We start from the raw sequence: 17973 nt of genomic DNA, 5'->3' as shown, positions 1-17973 counted from the left end.
ATGGAGAATATAACTATCAAGATTTACATAAAACTAACAGTCGTGTTATGCTCAAAAGCTTAAGTTTATTGCTCTCTTTAATGACTATCACCAGTATTTTAAAAAAGAATGCCAGTTCTTCCTGCTAGCTTCTCACTGAAGGAAATATTTTAAATACAGCAATAAAATCAAGTGGTTTAAAGATAACACATTTTGCCACACATTCATGCAAACCCTGCAGACAGGATTTTTACAGGTTCATGGATACAGAATAAACACAAAGATGTGTACTGAAATATTGGGAAACTTTCCCCACAGTGATGAAGTTGTAGGCGTAACATTTCGGGCCTTACCCTGCACCTGCTGACGTCAGTGGAAAATATCAGTGGGAGCAGGATCAGCCCTTTTTGTTCTGAGAGCTGCTTTACCTTCTCCTGATTAGGAAGTGCAGTAAATTCGCAGGATCTTCTGCACTAATAGAAGCAGTAGGTTTTGGTTATTGTTACAAATAAGGAGAAGCAAAAATATTTTTAGTAGGTCATTAGAGCTTCTATTCACAAAACACTCATCTTTCACGTGCAGGATCCTGCGTACCTCCATTTTTCTCTGCTCAATGAAGCACTAAAACATGTGCTTACCTCTAAGAATTAGACACAAACTACAGTCTTCCCAGCCTGATTGAAGTCTAAACCAAAAAGCACAGGCAGCAGTCTGTATTACTGAAAAGAAAACACTGCTGCCTGGACCAGTGGTTAGAATAGCCTAATGATTGTCTAAATTTGGTTCGAGGGCAAATTTATCACAAAGCAGCCGACAAGTTCAGACAGATTATTTTTAAAGCTGCCTATAGGATTTGCATTAATTTTAACAGGCACTGGACACATGGTTACTCTCAAAGCTTTGAAACAAGTATAAATTCATAGAATACAAGTAATTTTATTATCAGATTTTTAATAAAGATGAACTAAAAAAATTCCTCACCTGTTTTTGAATCTCAGATTTCAGGAGAAATCATATTCCGATTGTGTTCTGACTATGTAAAAATAGAAACTATTTGCAGAAATACAATCTGTTTGCCAGACGACTAAGATGCTCAAATATTGACAAAGAAAAGGTAAAGCGTGAAGCATTTATGTTCAGATTAATTTCTACTCAGATTCACCCAGCTGTCATGATATTGGGGTACACTGCTGGTAAGAACTCGAGGCAAGAATTTGACTCATGTCATTGAAATATTTTTCCCCCCTTAGTTCTGATAACACCGGTAGTGGACTGCTTTAGAAAAAGTAAACAAGCAAACATGATGTGTGAAACATCATTTCAATGTGAATCTACTATAGTCTTTCAATGCAGAGGCTCAGAAGGTTTACAATACACACAGTATTCGGTAATTTTATATGTAAAAACAATCAGAAAGAGGCAAAAATTTACTTTCAAGCTTAGTCAACATACAGCACATTTCAGCATGACAATTCAAAAGGTTTCACACTGTATTTGGATATATTAGCAATGACCTTTTAAAAAATAGCAAACTGAAGACAGTGGATTTTTTTCTGTTTTTTTTCTCTTGCTTTTGTAACAAATGAAGCTACTATTATTTACAGTATAAATAAGCCTTTTTTGGTGAAGAATATGTCCTGTCGCGTATGTTTAAGACAAGGCGTACCTCAGCTCTTAAATGTCAATGCAAACAAGAGCATAAAAGCAATATCAAAGTAAAATAACATCTTTCCAGCTAAGACAGCCAGGTTACCATGTGTCTCTTATCAGATCTGAAATATATCTGAACGCAGTCAAAAGTTCTCTTGGCTTTAGCCTTTAGGAATATCATGAACACTTATTCTTCTGCTGCTCTAGAAAGCTGTTTTCCATACAAGCTCATGACATGATGGACAAATTGATACTGTTCACAAGTCTGGATCATTCCTCCCCTGAAAGGCAAGAAGAAGAGGGGAGGGAAACAGCAGTCTTATTATATGCAAACACATGAGGAAATTTCACAGCTAACATGAAGCTTGTGCTCCACACCAAAGGTCTATTCCAAAGCTTTCTGAAATGAGTGAGAAGTGCCCCTTGATTGCAACCAGCTTCAAGTCTGACTTCGAGCTCCATTTTGAAAGTCTCTGCTAAACAAGGAACAGAAGGTAGTGAGAACAGGAATGGGCTTTATGTTCATTTACCTTGGCCCTCCTCCAGGCCCTCCTCCAGGAAGGCATCATCATCATTTACTCTTATGTTACCTGAGCACCTGTACTCCAAGAACCATTCTGTGAAAAGCAATTCCCACCCAAAGCCCTAGAGAGATAGATGGGAGCATGGGAATAAAGAGGGGAAGGCTTATCCAAGACTTCACAGCTGCACTAGGGACTGACTTTGGGACCAAAGAGGGACAGGCCAACTAATGCAACTTGGTCATTCTCCAATGAGGATTTTTTCCTCTATGCCATCCCACATAATGCTTTTGGCAAATTAATCAGATAACTAGGGATGGCCAGCAGTATTTTGCAGCAGGCAAGGTTACATTAGAAAGGACAACTCAGATTTGTAACTGAACTGACTGCTGTGCACACCTTCATAGCAAAACACCCCTCAGCATAGTAACCTGCTTTGGTTCAGCTTATTTTTCAGCTCCTTAAAATTGAAAACCTGGAAGAAAATGCAAGCAGGAGGAAAAGCAGTTTGATTTTCCGTGTATCATTAGCCTGTGTATTTCTGCAAGTAGCATATTAACCCACACTTGAGTAGTACAAGTGGAAACAGAAATGAACAAAAAGAATCTGGATGAAGTTGTTAATTTTAAGCAGATTTTACTAACATTTGAAATTTTGCTTAGAGTACCCTATCAAAAGTGATATGATCTCTTCATAATCCATTATGAAGACAATTAAACCTTGTGGCTCAAGCTCACAGAAAGTGTATGCAGAGTTGTGCCAGCACTGGTGCTGGTGCACAGATCCCACGAGCTATGTGCCAGAAAGAGGCTGGAATGACAAGTGGGACTGAGGAACATGGGAGCCTGTGGGTGACTGGAGCCAACCAGACTGTGTCAGTCTGAGAAAGAGCATATGTGGTGCATTCCCTTAGAAACCTCACCAGAGGAAATGAATGAAAAGTTGCTTCCTCTGAGCTAAGTGGGTAGCAGACTGCTAGCACCCTCCTTGGGGACTGCCCTTTTCTGAGGGGTCCAGCTTAACCATTATGGGCCACACAGTAGCCATACCAGTAAGGGGGAGATAAGCAGGCAAGACAACCTTGTCCTTCAGCCTCTTGCACTCACTTTGTTAGCCAGCTGCCTCAACTAACACTTAACAACGAGCAGGGAAGGCAGGACCTATTCTCCAGCCTCTCATGAACTAGCAAAGGTGAGAAGCACACACTGACTTTCTAAAAAACAAGTATTTCCTAGTTGAGCATTTCCTCCCCATCTGCTCTACTTAATACAAGCTCACAGTTGATCTGCTTCTGAGTCCCTCTGTGCTCCGCACAGCACTGAAATGTATCTATGTCAGACTGTGACACACGAGGAACATTAGTCATACCTAACAATTCCTCCCCAAAGAATTCCTTTAACAGTAGGGCTGCACCCTGAAGTTATAGCAACAGAAGCACTAGGGGGGCCATTGAGTTTCAGACCATGGGAAATTATTTTCCTTTTTATCCCGTTCTCTGCTGTGTGGTGGCTTCCTCCCCTGCCACACATATGCACACCATGACATGTGCTTGCTGTCCAGGCTTTGGCACAGAATTATGTTTTCATCCCTACTTGCCACAGAAACCTTTGAAATCCGAGTTGCATTGTGGGCAATGACAGCAAATGTCTCTCAGCACTGTGGGAAGGATGCAGGAATGATTACTTCCTCTCCTTAGTCATCTAGGTTATTTTAGGAGCATCTGTTGGCCACGGATGCAAAGCCCAGTGCACAGAACTTTTCTAAGGGATTCATGAGGGAGTGAAAGGAATAACACATTTGTATTCTCCATACTCATGACAACCTCAAAGGTGGCTCTCAGGGCTAATGCCAACTTCTCTATTTCTGTGTGAAGCATGGAGGTGCACTCCTTCACACATCTGCTCTGGCCTGCATTCAGCCTTCTTTCCCTAAGTCCCTGGTGACTCCTTCCCATCCTAGACAGTTATGATCAGGCAAGAGGTGGAGACACAGACAACCTTTCTATAGCTGCTTGGACACTGTCTCAACCTCTCATGCTACTGTTGAAGTCTCCTGGAGCTTTAGTGGGGAGTTTGCGAAAATGAGAGTGGGTGGCAACATGACTTCCAAGAGACTACAAGCCCTACTTTTCAGTCCTTGAAGAAATCATGCTCTTCTGTAGGAAGGAAGGTGATCTGCTTTCCATCTTGAGTATTTTATCCCATGACATTTAAATGGCTTTTATCTATGCCATCCCACTCCTGAGAGCTACATAGCAGCTACAGAGGTTCCTGCAGTCTCCCTTTCCCCCTATGGTTTACTTTAAGTGCGCTTTCCCTTCTTCAGAGTAATTTTTAGACTGCCAGTTTCCTTCTCCCTTCAAAGAGAATATTTGCAATTGTGTGTATCACACACATTTGTAAACAGGCACCTTCAACTTTCATTTGTGTGGCGATTTTCCTGTGTAACATTAGTCACAGAGACAAGATATTTCACATCCAGACAGATATTTCACTGGACCATGGATAAGCAGCACTCACTATTCATATTCTGGTTTTCTTTTTCTCAAGCAGCCTTTCCTTGTCTGGACTAAAATCCACTGAAATAGCCAAATCTCTAAGCCCCTGCAGGTCCCTGTCTATCAGAGCCTCAGCAGGGCAGCAAGCATTTCATTTTTTGCCTCCCACTGAGCATAATTTCTTCTCTGAAATAAAGTTCAGCGTGGGGTTGAGGTTCTTTTTTTTCCCCTCAGAAAAATCTTTGGTATGTTTTTCGTGACATCTCTTCCCCCGACTACATTTATCATTATCATTAGAGAGAGCACTGAGACATGTTTTGATGGCACTTGAAACCAGTGGGAGAGGAAAAATAACATCTCTGGTACAAAATTCAAGTCTGTTTACTTCATAATCAAACTCAAGGTGGTGTGTTAAAAAATGCTTAACTGGAAGCAGTTGAATTTGTGGAAATTTTCACAGTTCCTTTCATCTGTCTGCAAACACTCCAGGTTGTGCATAGTCTCCATCACCAGGCAATGTCTCTCCCACCACTGCTCACAGCTCCAGTATACGAGACCAGTTTTCATCACTCCTCCTGGGAGGAAAGTGATGATCTCTGGCTCTGAACTTAAGTACAGCAGGTCTTTGAGCCTTTGCTTCTGTATGAACATAGGGCAAACTCCTCAGCTGATAAAAGGTCACCACCCCTTGCTGAACATGGAGATGGACAGCTGTGCAGATTTTGATGCCAGCTGTGAATCTAACTCAGTTCTAGGGCTGTTTATTAAGGTTTATTGCTCAGGCAAAGATTACAAGTCAGAACTGCAAAGAACATGACAACTTCCTTTGAAGAACCCTGTCGCTTGGCCTCCACTTGGGTTTGTTCTTCCCCTCTTCCTATTTGTTTCTACTTAAGTAAGGGGAAATATTACCTTTTTTAAAATTTTTCTGGAAAGGAAATAGGCTTTCTTACCTGTCTAACCGTAACTGGCAGGCTGTTCGCAAAATGTCAACTATGCCCTCATTCTTCAGCTGTTTACAGCAGACACTTGTGGCAATAAAGCAGCCAGTCCTCCCGATGCCTGCACTAAGGAAGGGAAAAGCAGAGAGAGGCAGTGGACATGTCAGAAGGACTTTGGAACTTTCTTGTCAAATGACTGCCACTAAACCAGCACAGACCCCATCATCCCTTTTGTCCTTCCAACCTTTTCCAGCTGGATGCTTCCAGAAGGAAAGCCGTAACTAGGAAAAGATACTAACTTCAGTGTGTGAGTCACCCACAGCAAGAGTGAACATTGCCCATAGAGTGCTAGAAATGGGGCTATTAGATACTGTTTGACCCTCTCACTGAAGCATTTAAAAAAAGCTCCTGCACTTCTTAGTAAGATTTGGTTTGATGGCAACCCTTGCTTTGAAGGCAAACTTTACTTTGAAATTCTCAATTCTAACAGATTCTTAGAAATTTATTTTCATTCACAGGTAGAATCCTAATGATTAAATAATTAAATAATAATAAATTAAATAATAAAAGAAAACTAATCCTGCTTAAATAATTAGAGCTAACAGCAGTATAGTATAGTAAGTGTGATGCTATTTGTGGATCAGAACTGCAATCCAGTAATTTGAATTAGAGCAGGATACAACAAATTCACTATCAAAGAAATTTCTTTGAATTTTCCTGAACTCCTTTGTATCTGATACAGTCTGTGGTTAATGACCAGAACTGAATTTATTTTCAAAGGCACAGTGCTATAGAGCCTGTGAATTCTTCTTATCACCTAAGAAACTACCAGCATATGTTGGAAGCCCTTTGTATGCATGAACTAATTAAGTGAGCATACTCAGGAATAATTACTAGACAAACTACAAGAAATCCTGCTTTCATTTACATTGTGAGAAAATTGTAATACAAAACCACTGGCAACATATTTACAAGCAACACTGGAGTTCATGGTTCACAGCTGCCCACAAGTCCTTCATCTTCCACTTGGCCATAACCAAACAGACCATAGCACACAGCTCCTGATACCGTTTCCTGTCCAGAAACCTCAAAGTGTTTTGCAAAGGGAATGAACAACTCCCATTTTTAGATAAAAGAAGCAGCACTGACACAACACTTGTCCCAGGACAAGCTACAGGTTTCTTAATGGCTGAGACAGCATCATAATCCTTCCAAGACTGCCCAAGGGTGGCATATCATTCACATAGAATACTTAATAATCTTATCACCATGTTTCTTAGTCATTTTTTTCAAATTAAAATGCCCCATTTCTCCCTAGATGATTACTGTGTCATGGGGATGACACCATACAAGAGGACAAAACATGCAAAGCAAGACATGGTGACCAGCTGCAGGTACCATAGTGCTTCACGGAGTTCTTAGAGTCACAGCTTTCCACGGACAAGGAAGACCTTCTTACAAACTATTTCTTATTTTTATCTGAATTCTCCCCAGATTTTTCAACATCTGTTTTAAAACACAGGCAGAAAAACTGGTGATGTGGTATCACAAGAGCATTTTAATAGTGATTATTCCATATTAGCTTATAGTTGGATCTTTGATGACACCAGGCTACCAACCATTTGTGCCAAGAAGCTCTTTAAAAACATCCTCATTGTATAATACCCCTTTCCTATGGCTTTTGGAGAGCAACCATCTGCTGTTTCCTAGAAAACATTATGCAAAATTAAGTAAAATTCCATACAAAAATCAATTTGGCAAAATGTATGTTATTGAAATTATGGAAGATTACCCTGGCAAGACAACTACATCTCTTTATCAGGCTTTCTGCTATTTACCTGGAATAACTGTTTTGAGGACAGACTGTAGTTTCCAAACAATCACATTTAACCTTTCTAAACACTGGCAAAACAGGGCTTGTTTTTAGACCTCTAGAACTTCTCCAATTTTCCAAGAACTATAATTCATCTATACTAAACTTTTATGGTTTAGAGGCTGTGAACCAACTTTTTTAAAACACTCTTGGATAAAAATCAACTAGCGTATCTGATTTAAGAGTGGTTGTTGATGCTTAACACGCTCCCTAGTTAGCAGTGCAAAAGAACATACTTCATCATGTCTACAAATGATAAGTACATCATCCCACTTCTTTCTGAGGACAGAAGAGAAGTATCTATCCTCATCTATTTTTATTCTGCTCTGATTGATAATTACAACTTTCTCATCAGGCATCAAACCACTGTAAAGACTTTTCTCCTTCCACAGAAGTTTTCATCTTTGCCTGTGATTTTTACTGATACTTGAGTTTTACTATGAATTGCCTACATTTCCTGACTATTGATCATTACTTGCTGTAATCAGCTTTTCCACTCTTTTGTTTGTGTGTCATACTTAAATTATTATCCTTGGCCTAATAATGACTTATTTTTAATATAGAAGCAAAGAAGGAATGTACAAAACAAGGGTGTTTGAAAGTTGAATGTTCTTACTTTTCTGCTTGCATGTATGTTCCTACTCAATTTCACCTAAACTATGTTAATCTTTGCTAACCTGGCCCTTAAAAGATAATTAAAGGCATGTATTACCGGTAAGGCAAATGAAATGGGATTGTTCTTACGAGTAACTGAGCCACTGCCAGCTTCTATGTTCAACTCAGTCTGTATCTGAAAGTAACACTTCGTAACAGAAAACAATTATTGTCATTAAAGCTTTGAAGTTCCAAACATGTTTCAGAAGCAGCTGGGCAAGATCTCACAAGTGTGACTGATGGCCTATATGGCAGTATCTGCACTGTGTCACTGTATGCAAAGAAGCCCTTCGAGCTCAGATACAATATTTATTTACCTGCAGTGAACAATCACAGGGGCATTCTTCTCCTCTGCACTCTGCATGGCCTCTTCCACTTCCAGCACTAGCTGTAACAGAGGAGGGGCCTGGTCTGGTGTCTTCTGGTCTGGCCAAGACGTGTACCAGTAATGTTTCAGGTTTCTGACTTCTTCTCCTTTCTGCAATCCAGTTAAGACAAACACCACAAAAGTTTTACAAGAATTTCTCATTGTAAATTAATACTGAAACATGACCTTCCCTTTAAGACTGAGAGAATTAGATCAATCTGCTGGAAAGACAACACAGCTGGGCACACACAGTCCAGGAGATTGTTGCAGAGCACCGATGAGATCTTTTTGACACAGGTGGTGGAGTCAACAAGAGGTGACCTTGTTTTAAGGAAGAGGAACTGGTTGGGCATGTGAAGTTTGGGGCAGTCTTGGCTGCAATGACCAAGAGATGGTGGAGGATCCTACATGGAAGAAGCAAGGGCCGTAAGTAGGACTACAATCCTGAACTTAAGGAGAGATAACTTTGATTCCTTCAAAGACTTTAATTGCAGGAATCCCCTGAGTTAGGGCTCTAGAAGTGGGATCCAAGATAGTTTGTTAATATGCAAGCATCACTTCCTTCCAGCTCAAGTTTGATGCATCCCTCTGGGTAAGAAATCATGCAAAGAGGGCAGGAGTCATTCGTGGATGAGCAAGAAGCTTCTGGCAAAACTCAAACACAAGAAGGAAGTATAAGGAATATGGAAAAAGGAACAGGCCACTTGGGAGGAATATAGGAATGCTGTCGAAGTATGCAGAGATGTGACAAGAAAGGTTAAGGCCCATTTGGAATTAAATCTGGCAAGGAATGTCAAGGACAAGAAGAAGGGTTTCTTCAATTACATAAGCAGCAAAAGGAAGAGCAAGGAAAACATAGATCCACTGCTGAGTGAGGTGGGAGCCCTGGTGGTGGAGGACACAGAACTGGCAGAGTTAGCGAATGCCTTCTTTGTTTCAGTCTTTATTGCCAGCACTGCCCCTCAGGAATCTCAGACTCTGAAGGCAAGCAAGTCTGGAGAAAAAGACATCTTTCCTTTGGTTGATGAGGGTTGAGTCAGAAAGCATTCAGGTAAACCTGACACCCACTAATCCATGGGCCCTAGTGGGATCCACCCATGAGTGCTGAGGGAGTTGGTAGATGGTACTGCTAAGCCACTCTCCATCATCTTTGAAAGATCATAGACAACAAGAGAGGTGCCTGAAGACTGAAGCAAAGCTAATGCCACTCCAGTCTTCAAAAAGAAGGCAAGAAGGAGGACCCAGGGGGCTACAGACTGGTCAGCCTCAGTTCCATCTCCAGAAAGATGATGAAATAGTTCACCCTGCATATCACCTCTACACATGTAGAGGAAAAGAAGGTTATCTGGAGTATTCAGTGTGGGTTTACCAAGGGGAAATGATGCTTGACCAATTTGAAAGGTTTCCATGATGGCATGACTGCCTGGGTTGAGAAGGGGAGAGCAGGGATGTTGTCTACCTTGACTTCAGCAGGGCTTTTGACACTGTTTTCAGTAACATCCTCATATAAGCTCAGGAAGCATAGGTTAGGTGGGTAGACAGTGAGGTGGACTGAGAACTGGCTGAACGGCAGAGCTCAGAGGGTTTTGATCAGCAGTGAAGGATCCAATTGGTGCCCCTGCATTTAGCAGAGTTCCTCTGGGGTCAGTACTGAGTCCAGCACTGTTAAATTTATTTATCAATGACCTGGATAAAGGGGCAGAGTGTTCTCTCAGCACATTTTTTGATGATACAAAACTAGGAGGAGTGGCTGACACACCAAAAAGCTGTGCTGCCATTCTGGGCACCTGGGCAGGCTGGAGGGTTAGAAAGAGGAACTGCTGAAGTTCAACACAGGCAAGTGTAGGGTCCTGCACCTGGAAGGAATAAGCCCAGGCACCAGTACAGTCTGGGGGCTGACCAGCTGGAAAGCAGCCTTGTGGAGAAGGACTGGGTAGACAACAAACTGTCCATGAGCCAGCAGTGCCCCTGTGGCCAAGGAGGCCTATAGTGTTCTGTGGAACATTAAGAAAAGCAGTGTTGTCAGGTTGCAAGGAGTGATCCTGCCTCTCTCCTCAGCCCTAGAGAGGCCTCACGCAGAGTGCTGTGCCCAATTCTGGGCTCCCCAGTTCAAGAGAGACAAGGCACTGCTGGAGAGGGTCCAGCAGAGGGCCATGAAGATGATTAGGGCATTGGAGCACCTCATTTAGAGGGAGCTGGGCCTGTTTAGCCTGGAAGACAAACTTGAGAGGGGACCATACCGATGTCTGTAAGTATCTGAAGGGAGGGTGTCAAGAGGATGGGGCAAGGCTCTTTTCAGTAGTGCCCACCTACAGGAAAAGGGCAATGGGCACAAAGTGAAACACAGAAAGTACCATCTGAATATGAGGAAAAAAACTGAGGGTCACAGAGCACTGGAACAGGCTGCCCAGAGAGGTTGTGGAGTCTCCTTCTCTGAAATACTCAAAACTCACCTGGACATGCAACCTGCTTTAGATGAACTTGCTTTAGCAGGCGGGTTGGACCAGATGATCTCCAGTGGTCCTTTCACACCCCAACCATTATGTGATTGCTAAATGGAACAGAGATCCAAATGGGAAGCCACACAACACAAATCTGGACTTCAAATATCATGACTGCACTTCAGTAAACTGACTTACAAATAAAAAATTCCTCCCCCCACAAAGTGTTCTGCTCTTTTAGTGCCAAGAGCCGTGTGCAAAACACTCCAGGCAGTCTGTTCCCTCTTGACAGATTCATTCAGCAAAGCCAGAGCTGTGCTTCTGACATAATTGCTTTCATAATGGATCTGACAGACAGAGAGCCAGGAGCTGTATCTCTGTCTCTGATAGCTAGATAAATAGATGAGGGAGAGAGATGGGAGCTTATTTTTCTATGTCTTCTGACAGACAGACTTGTATCGGTCTCCTGTCAATTCCACTCTTCTCTTACACATGGTGAGAAATTCAGAGGCAGTACAGAAGGTGGGAATTTTATCTAGCTGCAGGCCAGGTCTTTTTGAGAGACACGAATTCTGATTCTCTGTCTCAGCACAGTTATGAATATAAGCAAATACGCCGTTTCCTTTTCTGAGTGCCAAGTAGCACTGTGAGCTTCTGATTTTGTGTGTTCAAAGTGACAGCCTTCTGTCTGATTTCTAAAGGGGCAAAATAGTAACATGGTGCTCTGGGAACTGGCCTTACTGTTGTGGCCTTACATAAGCCAGCTGGCACAGGGCTAAGTAAATGTTTTCAAAAGGTCCAGGAACAGAAATGTTAGCTTCCACAACCGTCCCTTCAACACACGGCTTGTTCAGTTGAAGGCGGGGGGGGAAAAAAGACAAATTTGTCTCTTTCTAAAGAACAAAGCACAAAAATCCAAAAATAGTTTCTGTCGTCTATATCATCTATACTCCCATGTCCCTCCCTAGTGCCTGTCAGTCACTGGATGCGAAGAGCGCTCCATGGTTGTGCCATTTTCCATCCTTCTCTTTGGACGACAGAGCTTTTGCACAGCTTCACAGTGAACTAGACTGGGAAAGTGAAATCTTTAACTAGATCAAATCAAATCTTTCTCCTTTCTTGCAACAGATTAATTTTCAGCTGGATCCATCAGTTTCTCCCTTGGCTTAGCACATAGCCACAAACACTTGTGAGGGCACATGGGAGATGGCACAAGGGTCAGAACAAGAGAGCTGGACAAAGGAAGGATCAGCTTCATTGAGATGCTGTTCCATCCTACACTGTGTTTAAAGTGCTCACTGAAGCACAGTCGTAGGATCCTTAAGGCTATGTCTAGCCCACTTCAGGAAAAGAGAATCTTACTATCATAGCACACAGCCTGGCCTAAGGTTATGTACCCAGTGAGAAAATACTTTTCTTAAGAAAGCATAACTAGTTGTCATGAATAGCACTTGAGCTCACTACAGTAAATCCGATCAACACTGCTCTGAAACGCAGTTGCTTTTGAATGTGTGACTATGTGTGAGTCACAGAAGTTATGAACACCGAATTCTTAACTCAGTTGTGAAAAATTATAATAAAAATGTTGTCAATAATACTGAGAGAAAAGTAAAAGTCATCTGAAGAAAAACATGAATCACTACCTAAATCATTCAGTTGACAGGAACAGAAAACAGACTAAGTTCTAATGATGAACTCTGGCTGCCTCTAGTTTTGTCTACGGTGTTAAAAGTTTTACACTTCTGCTTAGAGAACCCTTAGAGACTTCTGTGGTTCTGTACACTTCTGCTTTGACTTTAACAAAATATTCTCTATTGATGGCTCCTTGAGACTGAGAAGACTTGGGAACAGCTAGGAGGAAGCAAGATTTAATTGACGGTTTGAAGGCTACCATCATGAATGCTGTAGCTGAGATCATGACTCAGTGGTTAGATACTGGCAGCTTTCTCTGAGAAAGGAAAACAAGCTTTGGCTATAGCCTGAGCTTTTTCTGAATTCCCAAACTTGCAAAATCTTGTCCCTTATACTGAGAGAAAAATGACAGTCCACTCTGTAAAACATGCAGTAATCATATATTTCTGATCACTCCTGTTTAAGGGAAAACAGAAGTCAATTCACAGCTTCTCCAGTGCTCACTACCAAGTCACCTAATGTATACATGGTTCAGAGCTGCTACTCCACTACTGCTATTAAATGACAAATGTACAGCTCTAGGAAATGATAACTTAACAAATGGAATCTTTATTTCAGCTCTAGAACTCAACAGTTCACATCCTGACTTTGGAGGTGGGGGAAAGAGACGTTGCTCCACTAGTACTGAAAACAAAACCATTGTTTAACTGAAAAGCAAAACCAGATGAGCTGAAAGTCTACAACATGTAAATATTCTTCACTTCCCACTTGTCAGGGAATGTGATTTTCCCCTTGTATGCCTTTGCCAAAAGCATGAGTGACAGACTTTCTACACTCTGAATCCAGACACAGGATGTCATATGCTGGCTCTCTGCCTATTAGCATATGGCTGAAGAGACTTGAAACTGGTTGGATAAAAGGAGAGTTTTTTCAGCTTGGAAAGAAATTGTTGTGTTATATTGAGGTCAGGGTAGATCTGGCAGATGAAAGATATATGAAGTTTATGTAATCAGACTGTTACTAAAACATGTAACTTAATATTGTAGAACCTAGCAATGAAGAGTTGTAAAATATTCTCGTACTTTAGATTAAGTAGTATCTAAGTACTTAAATAATTAAATCTGTGTTAAAGCTTTCTATCCACAAGATGATAGAATGGTTACTGGTATATAAAACTGCACTTGCAAAGTAAGAAGCTCTCTGTGAGCTGAGAATTCATTCTAAATGATGAATGAACCTGGAGGACAAAGGCACAGAATGAGTCACTGGTTTCTCACCCAGTGAACCCCACTCTACTACAACTGGCCTGGTGGCTTTCAGACTCTACACATGCAGCCTAAACCTCTGACTCATTATCCTGTAGCCTTCATGCTGGTGAGCTGGGCAAAGCTACGATGACTTCAGTAATCAAAAGTGGTATTTGTACAGCAGTACACTGTGCAGAAGCTTTCCACACAACTCTCCCTGAGCATCTGCATTTATAGGTTTAGACAGATAAGCTACAGTAAGTACATTTGAATGATTTACCTTTAGGGTGATGAGCCTTAAACGGTAATCGTCTGCTTGTATGACTCTGTTAACTGTGATTTCTATTCCTTCATAGGTGACCTGTTCCTCTGGCCAATATTCTGTGCATTTCTGTGTGCAATATAAAACAAATCCAGTTAAGCAGGTATCAAGGGAGGTTCATTTTTTTCTCCTCTGAAATTGAATATAGCACATGCATAGATGAATATGAATAAGTTTTGTTTCTATAATAAGTACAAGCTTTCACTTACTAAACAGGGACCACATTTCAGCTGATTTTTGCTGCATCCATAATAGCCTGATTGCTTGATTAAAAATGCACAAATCAAGTAATTACTAACCAATGCTTTTAAATACACACATCCTTATTTATCTTTATACAACTGATGTGCATTTTGAAGGCTCATTAGAGAGGCCGGTGGCAATGTGCTTGTGTTTTTAGATTAATCCTTTTCTTAAGATAATAACGATTAGTATAATATACACAATATAGCTACCAACATATCTGTGCTGCACATATACTGATGCAGAAACACAAAATAAAGCTTTTCTATTTTTTATAAAGGCTCAGTGCTCTCTGAATATAAAATGATAATTTGCATATGTTTTTGCACAAAATAACATGACTGAGGATGTTTTGGGAAATAGATTAGGTACCAAAATCCACTTAAAATTGTCAGTGAGAATCTTTCAAAGCTAGGGAACCAAAAGGCAGCAATAGCTGTGAGAGATATTGGACTACTACATTTAATTTTGCCAAAACCCAGTAAGAGATGCAGCCAGCACAACCTGACAATTAGGAACACAGAAACTATAGTCCATTTGCAGATCTACTTTGTGGTACTGATACACTAGAGATGAGCCAGTGAAAATTTCTAAGCACTCTGATTCCAGAAGGAGGACTAAAAAAGACTATGGGTTTTGTATGCAGTCTCTCTAAACTAATCAATATGCAAAGGCAGAGACAGCCATCTCAAGATGGTGCACAGATTAGTTCATAGACAAGGAATGACGTGAATGAGGCAGAGTCTGAGAAAAAAGTTCCCTTGTGATAATGCAAGAAGCTATTTCCTTATCACAGGGGAGTAGGTACCTGCTATTCAACAAACCTCAGTAAAGATGATACTTGTAAGATTCCTCTTTAACACAGCTGTACAAAATCTTCAAGGAAACAAGTTGAATCATTTTGCTCTCCCCCACCAAATGTAATTCCACTGGAGAAGAAAGACTAACAACAGAAAAGTACCTTGCAAAAGTTACTGAGTCAAAATTTTTGTGTGGGAGAATCAGTGCTGTTCCATCTGCACGGTACATCAGTTAATAACCCACTGGGAGTGTGGCCCACTGTGTGTCTGTAAAGTTATTTATGTAGATTGTGTTTTTTCTTTCTCTACTCATAAACTATAGAATCCACTGTAAAAACTGTCAAGAGCACTACCAGCTATCAATAGCACAGACACTGCTCTGCTCAAAGGAGTGGAGTGAGATTGCCCACTCATTTCTGTGGGCTGTCTGTCAGTTCAGATTAGAAGTGACAGAGGGCTGAGGTGCAGAGCTTTTAATACTCACATTAGGGAAGTCATTGCACTGAGGAGGAACACAAAGCCTCTCTTACTAGCATCACAGGCGAACAAAACTTTTGGGCTTGAATCCAGGTACCTCAAGTCCTGTTATTAGTATTTAATATATGTGTTGTAGATAAACGGAGTGAATATAGAAGATGTTTACACGAAAGGACCCTGTATTTAAGGCTGAGATTCTTGATGCCATTGAATTTTTGACACAATGTATCAGAAAAGACTCAGCAGCTCTGTTGTGATATACAGTCTGTAGCAAGCTCCAGTTCTATAGTGCATTAGCACTGCAGTGCACTGCTTCCCAAGACTGGTAAGAGGGGTGAAACATTTGGTCAGGGCAGTTAAGAGGCAATTCCAACATAAGGGTAATTTTACATTCCTGTTATACAAACTTGCTATGAAAACTATAGTGGAAGAACATATCACCAGATATGTTGCTCAGCACCAGCATATCCTCTGCATCTTCTTTAAACGTCGAAGTTCTCAAAAGATTCTGGTACACTGACTGTGTCATGGGATTTTAATATCTTATGTGCCAGAAACTGCCAAGTTTGATTAATGAGCAAGTTATTGTTTCAGTGCTGCTGCTCAGATACACGCAGATGCAAGTTTAAGAAATTAGTGAAAACAAAGCCTTTAGATCAGCAACATACTGTTGTGCATCAGCAATGCCTTGACAGTACATGTCCAAAGAGCCAACTGTAATACCTGACCATTTTCAACTTGCAAAGCATGATAATTCTGCATCAGTCTTGTTCATGTCTTTTTTTCATTTAAGTTCAAGGTTAAATTTACTTACTTTATAACTGTGGAAAGCTAAAGGTTTGTGTACATGGATGTTTATGGGCACTAAGCTTCCAGCTAGCAGATAAGCAGTTATAACCCCGTCTGTATGCTGGATGTATGCCCATATTCTTTGGCTTCTAAGCGTTTAAAGCTTCTTCTACAAACGAAAATCTCTCACCTAAATTATTAATCTGCTCTCAAGGACAAGCCTGACATACACTGCTGTTTAAGAAACAACATTTAAATATCACCACTAAACCTTGATGCTAGTGGTGAGGGAGGATGCAGAGCCCAACACATGCCCAGACCAGTTTCTCACATCTTACACTGCCAGTGAAGGCAGATGTGAGCTCAGCTACCTGCCTGTGAGCTGAAGCCCAGGTACAAAGTTCTCACAACTCTGCTATGGGGGGAAAGATTTCAGTGGGTAAGTACTGAACAGCTGGAGGGCTGCAATGTTATAAGCTTTAAAAAAAAAAAAAAAATCACTTTAGCTGGATTAGCAGAAACACTACAACAGTGTAATTTCTGGAAGTAGGTGGCAAATAGAAAATTTCAGCATCTTAATTTCAGTATTTTGTAAGCATTTCCTAGACGCATTCAGGGAAAGGTCCCCAATATCCAAATCAATTCTAGTTGTTGAGTATCATGCAGAAATCAGGTACTTCCTCAGTGAAATGTGCATATAGACATCAATTATAATAAATGCAAGATAAAGCAGCAGCAACTCTACTGATTAAAGATATTCAGCTTTAGTAGTTATGGGGTACTATTGTTGATTCCTTTAGAGGGAACTTCAAAGGCTGCCTGCAAATAGAGGTGGTTTAGGGGAGGTTTCAGGTCAGCTGGGAGATGAAAATGGCAAAACCAACAGCAGAAGTCATAGAGCAAAACAGGACTTAGAGTAAACTGAATTGAAATAGAAGCCCACATCTTCCCTGAGCCTGAAGAATTTAATGCTGGCTCTGATTGCACAAGCCACTGAACTAACTTCCGTTTGCTGGCTTAGTCTCTATGCTGAAAATACCTGCTGGAGTACAGATAAAAATACAGACTGGATGTAACACCATTACCTCATTCATCTCTTCTATATTGGTAATCATGACAATGATGGGAGAACGCTCCTGCCACACCATTCTCCAGAAGTCAGTGACAGTGTTAACTATCGGTCCCTGAGTAGCAATATATACCTTTTCCTCTCCTCCATAGCCCTGCCAACAAAACAAGAGATCAGTTTTAACAGGGATGTCCACCACAACCTTGAAGGTTTGCTCTTTAAACCAGAGAGCTATCCTGGTTGAAATGCTGACTCCGTGGCACCAGTTCTCTCTATCTCTCTCCTGCACACGTGTACTTGGAGTGAAGGCACAGTATGGACTCATGTAATTCCAGCAAAGAGTGTCCAACAGCCTTGAGGTGACTCTGGCTAGGTCATGAGCCTTATTGAGGCTGATTATCCAGTGCCTTGGTTAGGCCAGCTGACAAGGAATTTGCATCAAGAACTGCAGAAGTATGTTTCTGTCTGGTC

General features: G+C 41.1%; 1 protein-coding gene across 6 annotated transcripts in view; it reads right to left on the bottom strand.

The window, feature by feature from the left end:
- Positions 1-45: 45 nt before the first annotated feature.
- Positions 46-17973, bottom strand: part of PTPN5 (protein tyrosine phosphatase non-receptor type 5) — a 77301-nt gene continuing 59373 nt past the window's right edge. For all 6 annotated transcript variants that reach the window (XM_085062921.1, XM_085062925.1, XM_085062920.1 and 3 more), the window contains exons 10-14: positions 17519-17656; positions 14083-14193; positions 8433-8593; positions 5601-5714; positions 46-1910 (exon numbers count right to left, since the gene is read on the bottom strand). In XM_085062921.1, coding sequence (XP_084919047.1) covers positions 1817-1910; positions 5601-5714; positions 8433-8593; positions 14083-14193; positions 17519-17656 — 618 coding nt within the window. In that variant the 3' untranslated portion in view covers positions 46-1816. The remainder of the gene's footprint in view (positions 1911-5600; positions 5715-8432; positions 8594-14082; positions 14194-17518; positions 17657-17973) is intronic.

Source organism: Lichenostomus cassidix, chromosome 5, assembly GCF_008360975.1.
Source record: "Lichenostomus cassidix isolate B80296 chromosome 5, HeHo_3.0, whole genome shotgun sequence".
Lineage (NCBI taxonomy): Eukaryota > Metazoa > Chordata > Aves > Passeriformes > Meliphagidae > Lichenostomus > Lichenostomus cassidix.
Note: the sequence above shows the minus strand (reverse complement) of the source record. Positions and strands in the feature narration are given on the sequence as shown.